General features: G+C 33.5%; 1 protein-coding gene across 3 annotated transcripts in view; it reads left to right on the forward strand.

Moving 5' to 3' along the window:
- The first annotated feature begins 2173 nt into the window (after positions 1–2173).
- Positions 2174–17611, forward strand: part of LOC143223084 (guanine nucleotide-binding protein G(I)/G(S)/G(T) subunit beta-1-like) — a 65340-nt gene continuing 49902 nt past the window's right edge. For 2 of the 3 annotated variants that reach the window (XR_013012652.1, XM_076450516.1), the window contains exons 1-2: positions 2174–2722; positions 6600–6686. Coding sequence is in view for 2 of the 3 variants with exons in the window: in XM_076450516.1 (XP_076306631.1) it covers positions 6630–6686 (57 nt within the window). In the remaining variant the exon portion in view is untranslated. Of the gene's footprint in view, positions 2723–3124; positions 3145–6599; positions 6687–17611 lie in introns of those variants that run through there. The other variant, XM_076450517.1, reaches the window with a different exon arrangement.

The following is a 17611-nucleotide window of genomic DNA, read 5'->3' on the forward strand; positions in this document are numbered from 1 at the left end:
AACGCTGTTGTTGTATTATGTGGTTGGAGATTAATATAACAAAACCTATTAAGCAGAATACTAAGTTGTTGTATTTACATTTGAATTAAATAAATTTAAAGTAAATAAAACGTAAAATGCCATTAAACTAAATTTATCATTGTACACAACATTTTCGTCTTTATAGATAATCGATATCTTTGAGATTTTCTTTCCTCATAAAGCAACGTTATCAAACAGTAAATTTTTAAACTTATGTTATAAAGAAGTGTTTGTTTGTTTAAATTCGTGCAAAGCTACTCGAGGGCTATCTGCGCTATCCGTCCCTAATTTAGCAGTGTAAGACTAGAGGGAAAGGCAGCTAGTCATCACCACCCACCGCCAACTCTTGGGCTACTCTTTTACCAACGAATAGTGGGATTGACCGTCACATTATAACGCCCCCACGGCTGAAAGGGCGAGCATGTTTGGTGCGACCGGGATTTGAACTCGCGACCCTCGGATTACGAGTCGAACGCCTTAACACACTTGGCCATGCCGGGCCGCCTGTGAACTTATGCCACTATAAACAGTAGTTTCGATACCCATAGTGGGCTTTGTGTAACTTTGCGCTTGACAACAACAATTATCCAGTCGAAATTAGCTTCTTTCAATTGATGGCGTATTGCGATCACCAGTTTTAACACTTTGTCCACTAATGTATCAGAATGGCTGAAATGTAGTTACATAAATATTAGTATAATAATGTGCCTAACACCATCAGGAAAATAAAAGAAAAATGAACACGTATTTTAAAGAATAATTATGGTATCATTTCAAACAAACAGGTTATTACAACAGGGTATACCTGTGATGGCATTGGTACTACATAAAATACAACACTAAAATATTACTAGATTGTATAAAAATACTATTTAATCATGAGGACGAGTTTTAACACTTTTCTCTTTGTTCTTATGTTCAAGATTATATTGATTTTGTTCCTCCAAAAACTTAAAATAAGTCAGCAGAAAATTAATTTCTTGGCACTTCAAATAAACGTACTTGCGTTAAACCTTTCAAACGAGTTTGATTCAGATAACATCAAATACACTTTAAATGTTGCTCTCAATGTCACTGGGCCTGGCATGGCCGAGCGCGTAAGGCGTGCGACTCGTAATCCGAGGGTCGCGGGTTCTCGCGCCCGCGTCGCGCTAAACATGCTCGCCCTCCCAGCCGTGGGGGTGTATAATGTTCCGGTCAATCCCACTATTCGTTGGTAAAAGAGTAGCCCAAGAGTTGGCGGTGGGTGGTGATGACTAGTTGCCTTCCCTCTAGTCTTACACTGGTAAATTAGGGACGGCTAACACAGATAGCCCTCGAGTAGCTTTGTGCGAAATTCCAAAACAAACAAACAAATAATGTCACTGTTACGATCTCTCTTTTTTTCTTTTCAGACAGTATTGCACACAACACACCGACCTCTGACCCACCGGCAGATGCTGATGTAAGAGTATTTATTTTATTTTTTTTTAATTTTTAACATTCAAACTGTAGAGGTTGAATAATTGTGTAATAACTGTTAAGTAATGCATCATAGAGTGACTATACTCAGTTTTTCCCACCGAACTTAGTGTAAGCGTAATATTGTAGTCCATACGTGCCCCATGTTCTTTCCTTACCATCTAACCCATATTTATGTCACTTCTTAAGCCTATACATGGACAAGAAGTAATCACTTGGCTAAGTAGCTGCTAGTACTATTAAGTGTCAATAAGTGAGGTTCATATCGTTGTCTGTTAGTGTAATGAAATATTCATTATGTTTGTAAATTGTGTAGTTTGAACTGTGTGCCTAATCCAATAAATAAATGAACATATTCGACGGTCCAACAAATTATGTCTTAGAATATTCTCATTGTGATATTTTAAAGTGATATGAATGACGGAAATAGTCTAAAGATAATAAAAAAATACTGTAATTTTAATACAGTTCTATTGTAATTGTGTGATGTTACCAATGTTTTAGTTACCGTAATATTTCGACATTTTGTAACGCAATATGTATATTTAAAGGTTGTACAGAATAATACACATTTATATAATACTATTTTAGTTGATTGCTACATATAAAGAAAAAATAGATATATCGTTAAAGTTCTGTTATTGTTATATTAATTGCTTAGCGTTTTATTTGTCAACACTGTATCTATAAAGTTTGATCATGCGCTGCTTTGTGGTTGTAAGTTAGGTGTTCGACTCGTTACGCCGGGTGGCAACGGCCTCGTATTGATTATGGCGATTCCACTGCAACCAGTGAATGCCGTCACAGAGTTTGTGCGTCAGAGGACCGGTCTAATTTTACTCTTTGGCTCTTTGTATTTTATTATGACCCATGGGCTTGTTTTTCTTTCCATGGGGCTTTAGTAGCCATGTATATTGCAGGACTTAAAGTTGTGTGCGAAGTTTAATAGTCTGGTGGTTATGATAAGAAAACATAATTGCACTCTTAAAATGTTCTGAGTGATGCGAAAGGTCTTTTCACCTGAAAGTTTTTAAAAAGTCTTACGGTATTGTTAAAAGTTATTGATTATAGTATTGTTACTTTAATACCCGACTCTTTAATAAATAGTTTAAACATTGAGACTTTATTGTGATGTTGTACGGAGCGCAAGACAAGTAACATTTTCATGCAGAAGTGAAAAGGCAAAGAAAATTGGTGCTGAAAAAACTCGCTAATGGTATATGACGTTCCAGTAAGAACGGTAAGCTCTGTATAATCATATTTACAAGTATGTAGTCATGTATGATATCACGTGGATTTTTTGTTTCTTAGATAGATATAGATAGTTTAGAAAAATTGTTCGCGAGTTTCGTGGACTTTTGTTTCTGTCGTGTGGTTGTTCACACCAGTAATTCTTTTCCTGATGTTACGTTTTATTCCCTTCCCTTCTGTAAAGGTATTCATACCGTTCTGTATATGATTACCCATTTTAAATGGGTAATTGAATATAATGTACGTTTAGTTAAAACAGTAAAATAGTATAATATTAAACAATACATAAAGGCACAACGAAAAAGGAGATTCATATAAAAGATTAGAAATACAGTAACGTCCACGTCTTCAACCTCATATCTCACAAGACGTTAAAAATACACGGAACAACAACGTCGTTAGAGGAAAAAGGTAATATAGAAATTCTAGTAAGAGCACATACAATTATATAGAAACTAGTAAAAGCACATATAACATGTGTTAAGAGCGTTTGGAAAGATGTTATTTTTATATCATTCCAACACTGTTGTTTAATAGTGCAGAAATATGGTTAGTAACATTTATGTGATATTCCAAGACGTGAAATAAGCTTACAACCACCCGACCTCCGCAGCAATGAAGTTCAATAACCTAGTATTCCGAATGACAAATGTGGTGATTTATCACTCGTTAGATAAATAGCGGCGACTCTTGGTGTGAATATACGTAAAGACGAGAACGTCATTAAAAGTGTGGCAAGTGCATCGATGACCAATTTTTTGATAAAGTAAGAATTATGTTAGTTAAAAATAAAGAAATTAAACTGGTTGGAATCACAAAAACACAGTCTTTGAATGAATGAAAATACAATGATACATTAAGAGGAATCTGAGAATGTTTCTAATACTGAAGTGAAACTCAAAATACACACAGTTGCCAGATGAAAGATGCTAACAATTCACAGTATCTCAGTAACTAGCCAATCACAAACTGTATACAGATACATCTGTTCTACAAGTGACAGTAACTTTACATTCAGGATAATATTGGATACAATGCAAAGATCGTGTGAAAGAGCAGGTAACATTTTTGATCGTTTCATGTTATATAGAATAACGCTGGGGTATAATTTCATATTTGATTTTAACAGGATTTAGAAGGTCCTGAACTGTAATTTTAAGAGGGAACTTAAAATATTGTTAAATTAAGTATAATTTATAATCAAAAGAAATATGTGGTATTTATAATGCACATGTAAATAGATAATGTAAGAAATGTTTCCTTAATCATTTGTTTGTTTTTCTGAATTACGCGCAAAGCTACACCAGGGTTATCTGCGCTAGCCGTCCCTAATTTAGCAATGCAATTCTTGGGCTACTCTTCTACTAACTGTCGCATTATAATGCCTTTACGGCTGAAATGGCGAACACGCTTAATGTGAAGGGAATTCGAACCCACGACCTTCAGATTAAGAGAGAAGCACCCTAGCTACCTGGGTCCAGCAGAGGACTGCTGTGACAAGTGTGATTCCGAAGTTCATCCCAGAACGTTACTGATCAGTTTGAGATCCGATTATACGGAATCAGTTTTATATAATAGAGCATGTTGGGTTATAATCTGGGGAAGGTCGTTTTTTTATCAGTATAAAAATGTAAACTGTGAAATATAGATGATCAATAAAAAGTTGGCCCGGCATGGCCAAGCGTGTTAAGGCGTGCGACTCGTAATCTGAGGGTCGCGGGTTCGCATCCCCATCGCGCCAAACATGCTCGCCCTTTCAACCGTGGGGGCGTTATAATGTGACGATCAATCCCACTATTCGTTGGTAAAAGAGCAGCCCACGAGTTGGCAGTGGGTGGTGATGACTAGCTGCCTTCCCTCTAGTCTTACACTGCTAAATTAGGGACGGCTAGCACAGATAGCCCTCTGTGCTTTGTGCAAAATTCAAAAACAAACAAAACAAACAAATAAAAAGTTTAAGCACATTATGTATTTTATTCCTTTCTGGAGGAATTTTAAAACACTATCTCTGTCGCTTCTCACACTTATACACAGCCTTAAACTGGCAGAATGACACGAGGCACTTAAGTGCTTCTTATTGTGTTTTCGATTTTTGCAGTCATCACATCTAAATGTGACGTTTGAAAGGGGTGATATGGATCCATCAGATATTTCACATTCTTGTATTCGTTATTTGTCCGTGAATAATATGCTAAGCGTCTTGAAATTGTGCTTTTCTATTTGTTAAGCTAAGAGATTATAGAATTAATTGTCGATGTCATACAACTCTTGGTCCCTCTTTATCAACAAATAAAAAATAGCTATAGTTGAACATTGACAACTGTTATATAATTAATCAATTCAGACTTGAACTGACGCCTGTTGCACTTAAAAGTCCATCCAATCGTCTATTCCTTTGACCAAGGTGTCTAGCATTACTAACAGTTAGCGCATGATCAAATGTGGACTTAAAGGTTCAAAGTATGGTCCCCTTATCGCAAAATTCCATACTTTGCAGCCGTGAACAAGTTAAGAAAGTAACGATCAAACCCCGTTATTCGACTACAGTGTTCCAAGTGTTGGCGGTGAGTGCTGTTGGTTAGCTATCCTCCATCTAGTCTATCAGTTCAAAATAAGGGACGTAATTTGCAGGTATATATAATTCTACTGCATATGAACCCTTTCTAACATAGGAAGAGTAAAGAAACTACCAGATAGATACTGATGGATCTGTCTAGTTTTGTATTGAAGAATGGTGTCATCAACGTAAACTCTAACTACCACTGAATTGCAACACGATAGCAAATCAGTTTATATTTTGTAAAAAAAATTCCATTCTATCGAATTTGCTATTATCAAACATATAACTAGCATAGCATTAACGTTTTAAAAACATACCTTACAGCACAGTTGCAGTTGTTTTGTGTATTTATTTTGTATAAAAATATACTGTCATTTCTCACTCTTGTACTACAGTCTCCACCTAAATGCAGCTAATTTAAAACAAACAAATAGAAGTATATCACAACGTTGGTTCTTGATGTAAAATCATTAAAAACAGCTTCTATAATACAAAACCGCCTTTAAATATCTCTTAAGATTTCTCTTATTATTTTATACAGTATACATATCAGGCCAGGATAACTATGCACTTATTTAGTAAAGAAATCAAGTTCGGTAGAACCTATATACTTGTTAAGACATTGTTGTGTGTGTGTTGTTGTTGTCCATTTAGAGAAAAATAATATACGTAAAATAGTTATCTTGTTTTAAATCTTTATTTTGTTTTCAAAATAATTATATTCTTTCAAAGGATATCGTTATTCTGCTTACAGAGAAACAAGATGATTAAAAACAAGAGTACAATCTGATTAACATACACGAATCTGGAACTAATATTAACAAACAAGTACTAATTTAAGTTTTTACATTACAAGCACTTATATCTGCTAATTAATTACCATCTGATTAACTTTAATATGTAACTTGTTTTTAAAATTTTCAATAATTATATTCAACTTATTCTTTGTATATGCGTGTATAATATATATACCCTTTTCTGTGTGTTTATATAATTGTATATGAGATTAGTACAGTTTTATACAAAAATATGTGTGTTCTGAATGTAAATTTGGCTTAAGAACATAACTGATGAAATATCAACTGTGAAGCCACAAAAATGAAACGCTGTTACCTGCTTAATAAAGAAAAATAAATCATATCTAAAAATCTTCTCCAGTGCTAGTTTTATTTCACTTCTAAATATTACTATTAACGTTAAAATTTAGTTTCAAACTAAAATTGTTCCTTGCATTTATTTACGTTTGCGCATGTGCATGTATATGAGAACTTCAAATGTTATGCGTTATTTTGTTTGGTTCTTCCAGATTCTTACAGTTCTTGATTTATAATAAAGAATGAATGAATTAGATAGTCTACGGCAAGAGGCAGAAACGTTGAAGAATGCTATTCGGGTAAGTAATAAAGGCTTTTCAAGTTAACAGTACTGTGGTTGTAAATAATGTTTGAATTGTAAAAACGTATCGTTACCAATGTGCCGATATAGCGAAATTATATGTTAAAAAAGTTATGTAAACCATGGACTAATTTTAAATGTGTAGTAAGATTGATCTTATGCTTCTAGGAAACAGCAAGAAACAGTTCAGTGTGAATAACACAAAAGCCAACATTTACATTTCGTCAAGTACCATATGGGCTTAACTTGAACTGAGCTATTTTGTGCCTGCTAAAACAATTTTTTTAACTCACTTAAATCAAATATTTTTTACTTATTGACTATTATATGAAATAAGCAACGAACACGTATTTTTCTAATAATAGAAATGTGTTCCACTTATCTCGCAAACCCAGATAAAATCAGTGTTTGATTTTTATGCGCACGTATTTTTATGAAGTAAAACTTGTTTTTAATTGTGTAAACAGAATTTTTATGTTAACAATAATTTTTAAGTTTATAAACTCACTGCTTATTTTGTATTGTATTTAATGCACCTTTGTTTTATTTTAATACAGTTCAGTCTTATAGATTTTCTATTTATTGCTTGTATCTCTCATGTTATTTTTGGATGCGATAGTCAATATTAGCTCATTACAAACACAGAAGTGAAAATGGTACTTTTTAAGAGCAGTTGTTTCTGCCTAGTTCTCTTTTGATTATCATAAACGTTTTTGCCTACTTTTGTATGTATATTAAAAAGAAAATGAATTATCAAAAGTATATCACTTGTATAAATTAGCACAAAAAAGAACCTGGAATTCATCACACAACACCACATGCTTTCAATCATTTATTATTCAAAGATTGGGTCCTAATTGCCATTGAAGATGTGTTTTTACTTTGATTTGAGTTAAATGGTTCTTGAACTTAAGTTGACAGCTGTCATATGAAAATAGTTTGTAAATAAACCTCACATCTTACACTTGAAAATAGTACATTTCTAACCATTGTTGAAGAAATGACTCTGCTGGGGCACAACCTTGAGCCTTTTGGTAGTTATTACAGGTCTGCCTAATTATTTTTTCCTTCGGTTAGTCAACAATGACTGGCTGGTAAGTTTTTTGTAATAACAGACATTTCCACATTCAGTTTTTAATGTTAATTTGCTGTGGTGACAAATGTCGTTAAATAAGTAATCAAACAAACAATTTTTTGAAAGATGGGGCTGTTAGACGAGTGCCTACCATTGTACTCCGGTGAGATAGCAGTTAGTTTACAAACTTAAAATGCTAAATTTCCTTAAAATGCCTTAGTGAAACCATTTTGACTATCAAATAAAATTTCAAACTCTGTTAAATGACTTCACAAAGCATCTTTTATCAGGTTTTCAAAACGTTTTTGACAACTAATGTAAAACTAATGCCATAGGTCTATAATTCAAGGGAAAATATGTATCACCTCCCTTGAAAAGAGAAGTTACATCAGTTAACTTCCAATCCTCTGGTACCTGCCCTATTCAAGGATTTGCAGAAAATAGTATGACATTTCCATTCTTTAGCCTTCTTCAACACCCCATTGTCCATCTCCAGAGCCTTATTGTTCTCTAAACTTCCCCATTGTCCAGCTCCAGAGTCTTATTGTTCTCTAAACTTCCCAGTTTGTTCTTAATCAGTTCATTTTGTTTCATCTTGTTTCCATTTATTAACTGTTCAAGATGTGAAATACTACTTTAAATCTTTCTCAATAAAAAGTGAAGAAAAAACAAAATTTAATAATCATCAGATAGGAGTTTTCCTTTATCACCACTCAAGGGTCTTACCCAATCCTAACATTCTATTTACTACTAATGTATCTAAAAAAATTCTTATAGTTAATTTTTACATTTTCAACCAATCTTTTCCCACGTATCCTTTTAGATGTCCTAATTTCCTGTTTCATCGACTTCCTTGATCTTTTAAATCTCCTATCATGCCAGTCAATATATTGTTTTAATATATGGTGCTTTTCTTTAATTTTATCTCTCATATTCTATGTGATTGATTGAATGATTGTTTGGAATTAAGCACAAAGCTGCACAATGTGCTATTTGTGTATATAACAGAGAACTTGAGTAAAAATGTTACAAATTACTTTTACTCTCTGCCTTTACGGGTTGTTTTTGTTAATCAAAGAAATATGACCGGTTTTGACCAGTTTCGTCTGACTGATGGATGAACAGCCTTTTCACATTCTCTCTCTACCCCTTCCCCCACTCCCCACTCGGCAAAAGTACTGCTGACAAAATATTTCCGCGTGGAAGAAAACATATAATCGCTTAATATTACGGTAGAAAACACACATCGATCACGCCGTTAAACTTTTAATTAGTTTGTGATCATGAGTTCGAACACGTATAATATATTATAGGACCTCTGATTTCGTTCTTATTTTGTAGCTGACTGACTAACTAGATTACATTTTATTTTTATTTTCGAACAGTTTATGGACAAACTGTATTCCTTCTCATTAAAATATATCCATTGGATTATCCAGTATTTATATTTACTCCATTATATTATATCCATTCATGCTCGTATTTACTCTCAGATTATAACTTTTCAGCAATTAACCAATATTAAAAGACAGGGCTAATATAGCGTATACAAGTTATAAAGGCAAAGTTGTTGTTGAATTAAGCACAAAGCTACACAATGGGCTATCTGGGCACTGCCCACCATGGGTATCAAAAACCGTTTTTTAGCGTTGTAAGTGTGCAGACATACCGCTGAGCCACTGGGAGGCTAGTTATAAAGCTATCAGTCGTTGATAGATAGCAATTTGTATTGTAAATATTATATATTAATATTTCAACCTGTTTCGGCTCAAAGTCACATAAAGGGCTATCTGAGCTTGAATCAGATTATTAGCGTTAGAAATCCGTGAATTTAACGCTGACCTCGTAGGGGTAATACATCTAACAAATGCACAAATTTTGAAACCATGTGCTGTTTCGGAAATCACTTATCCTTTCTATATAGTACATATTATGGTTTAAAATTATAAAATAATAAATCAGATGTTACAATAATACTTCAGAATTAGTAAGTCATTAATGTTTCTTCCTACAGACTAAATAAGGCATTAAGCAAAAACTTTCGATTTATAGAATTATAGAGCGTTTCGGTTGTCGTACAAAATTCGGTAATACGTTTCATACTATAATATTAAATTATGATATCAAAATTGGTCCACAGATAAACGAAAGGTATTAAAATCATTACGTTTTTACACAAGCATGTAAGAAAGGTAAATAGCGTATATACTCTACACATACCACGCACGTACGCAGTTCGTATTTTTGTAATGTAAAAAACTTACGCCTTTATAGTTATAGCTCATTTTTTGGCTAGAAACAGTCGCATATCCCCAGATCCCTGTAACATTAACATGCTAATCCTTAGCACAATTTGTTAGGTTTTGATCTTGCAAATTAGAACACTTTCAAACATTCTGCGTACAGGCCAACATACATTTCTACATTTCATACATTCCACGTACTAGTGACACATTTTCAGCAAATATTTATAAATGTTAAAATATTATGTCATATCTTTCTTCCACATATCACTGCTTCAACCGTAAGTGTGCATATTCAAACAGGATGCAGCTTTGTTACGTACTTTTTTATCAATTAAAAAGATTTTTCACAATGTTACCACTCTGCACAGATTCAGAAGGTATGCCTAATATATATCGCGAGTAAATGTTTAACCAGCTCATGGCCTCGCATTAAAATTGTAATGGTGGTTCCCGCGTTTAGTTAGATGCTCTGTTCCATTTCTAAACTATTTAATCAGCAAATTGTCTTCGAACTCGCAATGTCCTGGTGGATGCAGTATGAAATGCGCTGGTCATTCCATTCCTTGTCCACCTGTGGGACAGCGTTTAGTGTACAGATTTACAACAATAAAATCAAGATTTCGATTATCCTGAATGGACGCAGCAGATAGCCTGATGTGGTTTTGATGTAACAAACGTATACGTTCCATTGCTCCTTCAAGAAGTTTGTTTTTACAAATTAATATCTCAAGACCAGTTTTTTACTCTATTAAAATGGCGTTGTTGTTTATTTTCATATGATATTTCACAAAATAAATAATAAAGTGTTTACCTTTAACTATTTATATAATATTCTAACGTATATGTAAATTTTACTTGATTTTTTTCCAAGGTCTCCTTGGCGTACGAGTTCAGTAATATGACAGTGTCTTCGGATAAAATTACTGGAACGTATTATAACAGTTTCACCTAATTTCACAAAAGAAATTAAGATTTTTTTATAGTTATTTCGTCAACATTATTACGAAAAGTAACAGTTTCGCCTTAGAATAGTAATTTCAGTTTTTAAACTTAAAATATTGGGTTTATTATTGTTTGTTGGGCGAAAGTTGTTATTAGTTAGTCAGTCATTGCTTTATTGCATTAGTCACGAAATACTTGTAAAACTTTATACCATAAACTAAAAAATATATATATATAAATTCAAAACAAACCAATTAACTGAACGATAACAAAAAAAAATGTTTTATTTCTTAATGTTCCAAAATGCCCACCAGTATTTCTCAGTCGAAACAAAAACTCAATATTCACAGCATTGAACTAACCAAACGACTAACTGGTTGAAGAAACAGACGTTTATCAGTTCATTCACTGGTTACTTAAAAACCGACTAAAAAACTCGCTTTAATGTGGCTGAACTCGCTATTTATATATGGCTCAAATTATTTCATAAAATTAAAAAAAAAAAGTTCTTCACATTAAGGCCATATCCATCACTTTATATTAAACTACTTTCTGGCTGAATAAAAATACAAATTTCTAGAAACGTCGAGATGAAAATCATGACCTTCAACACTGTCTTGGGTTGTCCTATATTAGCATCAACGTTTCTTCTGCTAGCAGTTACTATTCGTAGTAGTCATACCGCAATGAACAAAAGTAAAAGTGAACATGAGAAGTACTGCACGTGAAAAGTGTTCGGATTGCGTTGTTTAGTTATACGCAATTCATTTCGTCAAAATGATTCAATTAGCAGAATTCAAAATTTGCATAAATTTTAATGATATAAACTGTAATGTTTTATATATTGAAAGTGGTACCGTTTTTCTCGGTACTACATTTAAAAATTATATCAATAGCAATATAATAAAACCTTTACCTACAGCCCTGGTGAAAGTATACTGTTGTGAGGAGAGAACTTTTGTTTAAAATTGTGTTATAAATAAATGTTTTTTTTTGTTTGGAATTTCGCGCAAAGCTACACGAGGGTTGTCTGCGCTAGCCGTCCCTAATTTTGCAGTGTAAAATTAGAGGGAAGACAGCTAGTCATCACCACCCACCGCTAACTCATGGGCTACTATTTTACCAACAAATAGTGAGATTGATCTCCATTAAAACGCCCCCACGATTGAAAGGGCGAGCATGTTTGGTGTGACGGGGATTCAAACCCGCGACCCTCAGATTATGAGTCGATCGCCCTAACCACCTGGCCGTGCTGAGCCACTAAAGAAATACTTGTCGCATATGCCACAGGTATTTTTCCAATTGCCTGAATCTTGAACACTCAAATGCAAAATTTTATATGGATTTCTTTTTTGTAATGACATTCAGTAAATAACATCTGGGTTTTGGTTGCATACATAGATACTTACATACAAGCTATATCCATTATAGTAAGATGTTAGAATTACAACCTTATACTTTTAAAACGTTTACTGCCATAGGTGGCCTCTTTTTTTTTTTTAACATGTTTGCTTAAAGTTGTGCGTTTCATGTTACTGATTATATACTACAAAGCTATAAATTATAAACAGTTTATTAATTTTATTATAGCCCGTTATTTACCGTAAAAGAAAAATAAATGTTATTATTTGTTATACATTGCCCCCCCCCCGCTAGTACAGCGGTATGTCTCCGGATTTACAACGCTAAACTCAGGGGTTCGATTCCCCTCGGTGGGCTGCGCAGATAGCCCTTTGTGGCTTTGCTATTTAAAAAAAAAAAATCGTTGTATAAACTAGTATTCCAAATACAATGAAACTATGGAAAAAACGTAAAATATGCAAGAAGGGGAGAATTCGTCTGAAGATTAAAATAATATAATTCCCTTCATTCCAAATATCACTAGTAAACTTTAATTACCTTCTTATATTTTCCACTTTATGTAATGTAATTCAAGTATCCGTTTTATGCCTCATTTATGAGACTGGCAGAAAAAAAAGCTTTCTTGTTTCCAATGAATTAGTAGAATCACATGACCTTCATGCGTGAGGTAATATTGGTAGAATCGTAGAAAAGTGATTTCTGTGTGCCATTATATTACTACGGGTTTAAAGCAAGCTGAATATAGAACTGAGCATTGTCACCGTTATTGTTTGTTGACATAATATTTATAGGCTTCTAAACATAAGAAAACTTTATGGAACCAAATGCTACGTTAATATATATGTTTTCCAACCTCAGTTTAATCGAGACCTTTTTGGAGAAATGTTATTTAATGTTCGAAAATAAGTTTCCATGTGTTACCTATATACAATAACTAGTAATACATACATTACTATTATTTTTAATTTGACAATAAGTAAAATCCGAGATAACAATGATAAAACCACGTACTTGGTGCGATAATCAGTGTTGTAGAATACTTCTTTTAACAAAACCTATAAAAAGGTGGCGCTTATACCATTTTATTCGATGAAACAGAAGGGGCAAAGAGTTAGTTTGAGAGGGGTAGAAAAAATTAACACTTTTCATTCCAGTTGTAGTCACAACATAAAGGGAATTAGGGGGGGGGATAACTCTCCAAAGAAGGCCTGGTCCCTCATACCACTCCTATTTGGCATGTCCCTCGATAAATACTCTTCCAACCAAAAATCTTCCTGAAACTAGAAATAGTAAGTATACACATATAGAGTTTGTAACTCGTTAGAATCCATAAGTCTTCGGCACTGATCATGTACAAGGTGAAATTAGTAAAGAAACAGTTAAGTAAAGAAATGATACATAACTAACGAACTAAATGACGTCAAAAGATAGATTACAACCAATAGAAAATTTGTCTTAACGAAGTAATCAATTGTCTTACTGAATTGAGCGAACTTTTATATAGAAATAGCAACAAACTGAGCGTTGTCGTTAATGTCTAAGTAATACAGAGAATAAAAACCCAGCAATTAGAATGTTGTTACAGGAGTGGAAAACTGAACTAATAGGGACAATGAAATATTTTACTTTCTCTAAACATTTAGCTCTCATACAAGTAAGTTAGGGTAATTTTAAATGTACAAACTTTTGACAGATGTTATGAGTAAAGCTGTCAAACAAACGGTAAGCCCATATAACCTTCATTTAATCTTTATCAAACAAAGCAATACCACTTTTCTATATAATTTTGTTTGTGTATTTAAGATATTTATTAGGTTGCAACTCCGGTTTTCTTGCTTCTGCTAATTTTCAAGTTGTAAGGTTAGTCAGTTTACTATAAAACATCCATATTTCTGTTCATCTTAGACATTAGAAATGTTATGCTGTCAAATCTACTACTTTCATATATGTGTTTACAAAAGAGATACAGTAATCACTGTATATTATTTCTATGTTTCTCATCAAAAGTCAGATACCTTACAACTTGTCTGATGTTATTTTGTAATTAAGCATTGAATTAATCTAGGAAATTTCATAATGTTGTATAAAAATATATTCAATTATTATTGTTTAATTGTTTGAATAAGACCTAACAAACATATTACTGCAGATTATGGGAGACTATAGAATTGAAACTTTTATTGATGCATCCAACAGAATAATGTATAACGTAGATGTAAATAAAAGAAATATTGATATTCTAAAGCAAGTTATCCACATGGTCGTGGCAGACTCTAATAAGTGAGTGATCTATGAATCATGTTAAAAATGTTTTTGTAAGGAAATATTATGATTAACCTACTCCCAGTTTTATATCCATTGTGTTTGTGTGTTCTTATAGCACAACCACATCGGGCTATCTGATGAGCCCACCGAGAGGAATCGAACCCCTGATTTTAGCGTTGTAAATCCGTATACTTATCGCTGTACTAGCGGGGGGAGGCATTTCTATATAAAGAGGATAAGCACGTTTTATAAAAAGGTATTAGAGCCTCACTACATCGCCACGTTCGGTCATGGTTTATCTGACGGGCGTGCATCCTAACACTAGCCCTGCAGCGTAGTTTCAGTTGCAAAAGGGTCTTTTTTTTTTCTGGCTGTCATGTACAAAGCAAGCGTATCCTTTCTACTAGCTTTCAACACAAGTTCAAAGAAATCTATAGGGGCTGAATCAGGTTACTTGACCAGTATGACTTCGTTTGGAATAGCATGAATTATCGTATTATTTATTCTCCATTTTCTTTATGTATGCAACAACTGTAGAAATATGTTGAGGAAATATTTTCTGTATACCTAACTTATGTTGCTTTTACAAATGGAAATCCCTATTTATAATGTTGGACGGCTTTTTTAGAGTAACCTTTGTGTTCGTAGATTTTTACTAGTTAGAAGACGCCGCTTTGCTTACCACAGCTGGGGCATGACTTGTTGCAAGTCTCTTTCTCGATGGTCCTTTACTTGTCCTAATTTGATCCATATTCTTTGGTTTTTCACCGCCTTTAAGTACAAACGCTATCCTCATCTTGGAAATTATAAATATACGATCTAAACACATCTTTATTATTTGAGTTTATAAATATTTTGCGTGAGAAACAGCTATCACATATACTTCTCAAAAAAGAAGTTTCGCTGACATCACTCTATCTACGTAACGCCAAATGATGTTATAATCCGTAAACATTTGGATGCTCAACTGGTTTTAAAATGTTTAAGGCGTCCATATGAAACCCATCTGCAATTCCAATGGTAAATACAACTAGGTAAAAAGTCTTTTAGAAATTGAACGTACCTCAAATATTTATTCATACAAGTTGTGAGTGGCATTCGAAAGTGCACTTGTCAACAGATAAGCAGTAAATACCGGATGCTCGAATAAAATACTTACAGAGGAACAAATAAACATGGACGTGAAAGGAAAAACTCAAAGACAAAAGTAAAACAAAGCAATAAAAGTTCTATCCACACATACAGCTTTCAGTGTTATTTTTGTCAACATTAACAGCATTAATTGTACACTTCCTGACAGCTTCCTTATTTCTTTAAACTTTGGCTGCTAAACAAGGAGAGAAGACTTTTTCCAAACAAAGACGGAACGAATTATGTTAACAACATAGTCTTAACACCACAGTCTTCGGTCAATTCTTGATTACCTACCCTCATTACACATTTAAGGGAGATTAATTCCCACCTCATACAGATTTGTACGAACATCTGCACCTTCACTTGATGTACTCACAACCGAGAGGAGAACCGTTATTTAAACCTAGTCAAACCAGTACAAGCTTTCTTTAATTACTAGAGGTTGTGAGTTAAGCGACCCCATGACTATTCACATCCTGTTTACCATAAAGTGATGGGATGAGCAATGAAAACACAGCTTTTTATATATGAGAATGAAAATATATTTTTATTCTGGTTAGTAAAGAGAATTCTAATGCTAACAAATTTCAATTGGCACGTGTTTTATTCACCCCCTCTCCTTGAGTTCATAAGATTTGAAAAGCTGGGGAGCAGTTACTTTGCATAATATGGCATACATATAATCTTTCACAACATAGGAACTAAATTACTAAGTTTTCGTTTTGCTATTCGCTAGTGTATTGAAGCGAGTCCCAGTTTAGAATGACTGCACGTTTTTGCTCTTTAATGATCAGAGGTATTTTTACATGCGCATTTCGTTTTTATTCTGGGCTGGCCACGACACATGCAATTATATAAATGTAGTTACACAGCATAAACAACCGTGAAAACTATCAATTTTTGTATATTTACTGATGCACTCTCGCAATGTTGCGTTTTTGTAACGTTCAGATGTTGCACCACAAATTTTGGTGAATGGTAATACATGCAACCTAAAAGCGGTATTTACTTGCTCTATATTGTGGTTCTATGCACGTGTTGGTTTTAATGAAATATGGCAAAACGTTACTCCACGAATCGGGTATTTCTGTTGTTCTCACTATCAGTAAACTGTGTTTATATTCCTGTAGTATAGGTCTAATATCCTTGAGATAAGTATTGGGAATGCGAGTGTAGTGTTATTACGTTTATATCGGATGTATAATATCCTTGAGATAAGTATTGAGAATGCGAGTGTAGTGTTATTACGTTTATATCGGATGTATAATATCCTTGAGATAAGTATTGGGAATGCGAGTGTAGTGTTATTACGTTTATATCGGATGTATAAATAGTTGGACTAGTTTTTATTTAATTAACCTTAAGTTTCCTTAACAAGTAAAATAACTACTTAATATGATTGAAATTGAATCAGTTCATATTTTAAATATGCTGAAATAACTGATATTTAAACCAAACAATTAATGGTGGCTCGTGCAGGAGTCATGGTCTATTTTACTGATTCTTAACGTTTTTGAAGTTACGGTACTCGTCTGGTGCTAAATTTATGCCACGAAACCTTTCACAGCATTCATTACAAACAAGAACACTGTAATACCATGTCAATAATTCCAGACAGAGTACGTATGGTTATGTGCAGCTATATACCCATACACGCACACTCAAAGCATGAAAAATATCTCGAACCAGTTACTTTTGTTCACAAGCACACATAGCGACAAGCATGCTTTCTCAAATAATAAAAATTTACACGACTCAAAGTATATGTTTTTATCTAGTCTTGCTCACTAATTTAAAACAATGTTAGAGACTTGTCATGTTATGGCATTTTGAAACCCGCTATATTATTAAAGAAATGTTAAGTAGTCGAAGTGAATTTATGCGACCAGCATATATATC

The sequence above is a fragment of the Tachypleus tridentatus genome, chromosome 8 (genome assembly GCF_004210375.1).
Source record: "Tachypleus tridentatus isolate NWPU-2018 chromosome 8, ASM421037v1, whole genome shotgun sequence".
NCBI lineage: Eukaryota > Metazoa > Arthropoda > Merostomata > Xiphosura > Limulidae > Tachypleus > Tachypleus tridentatus.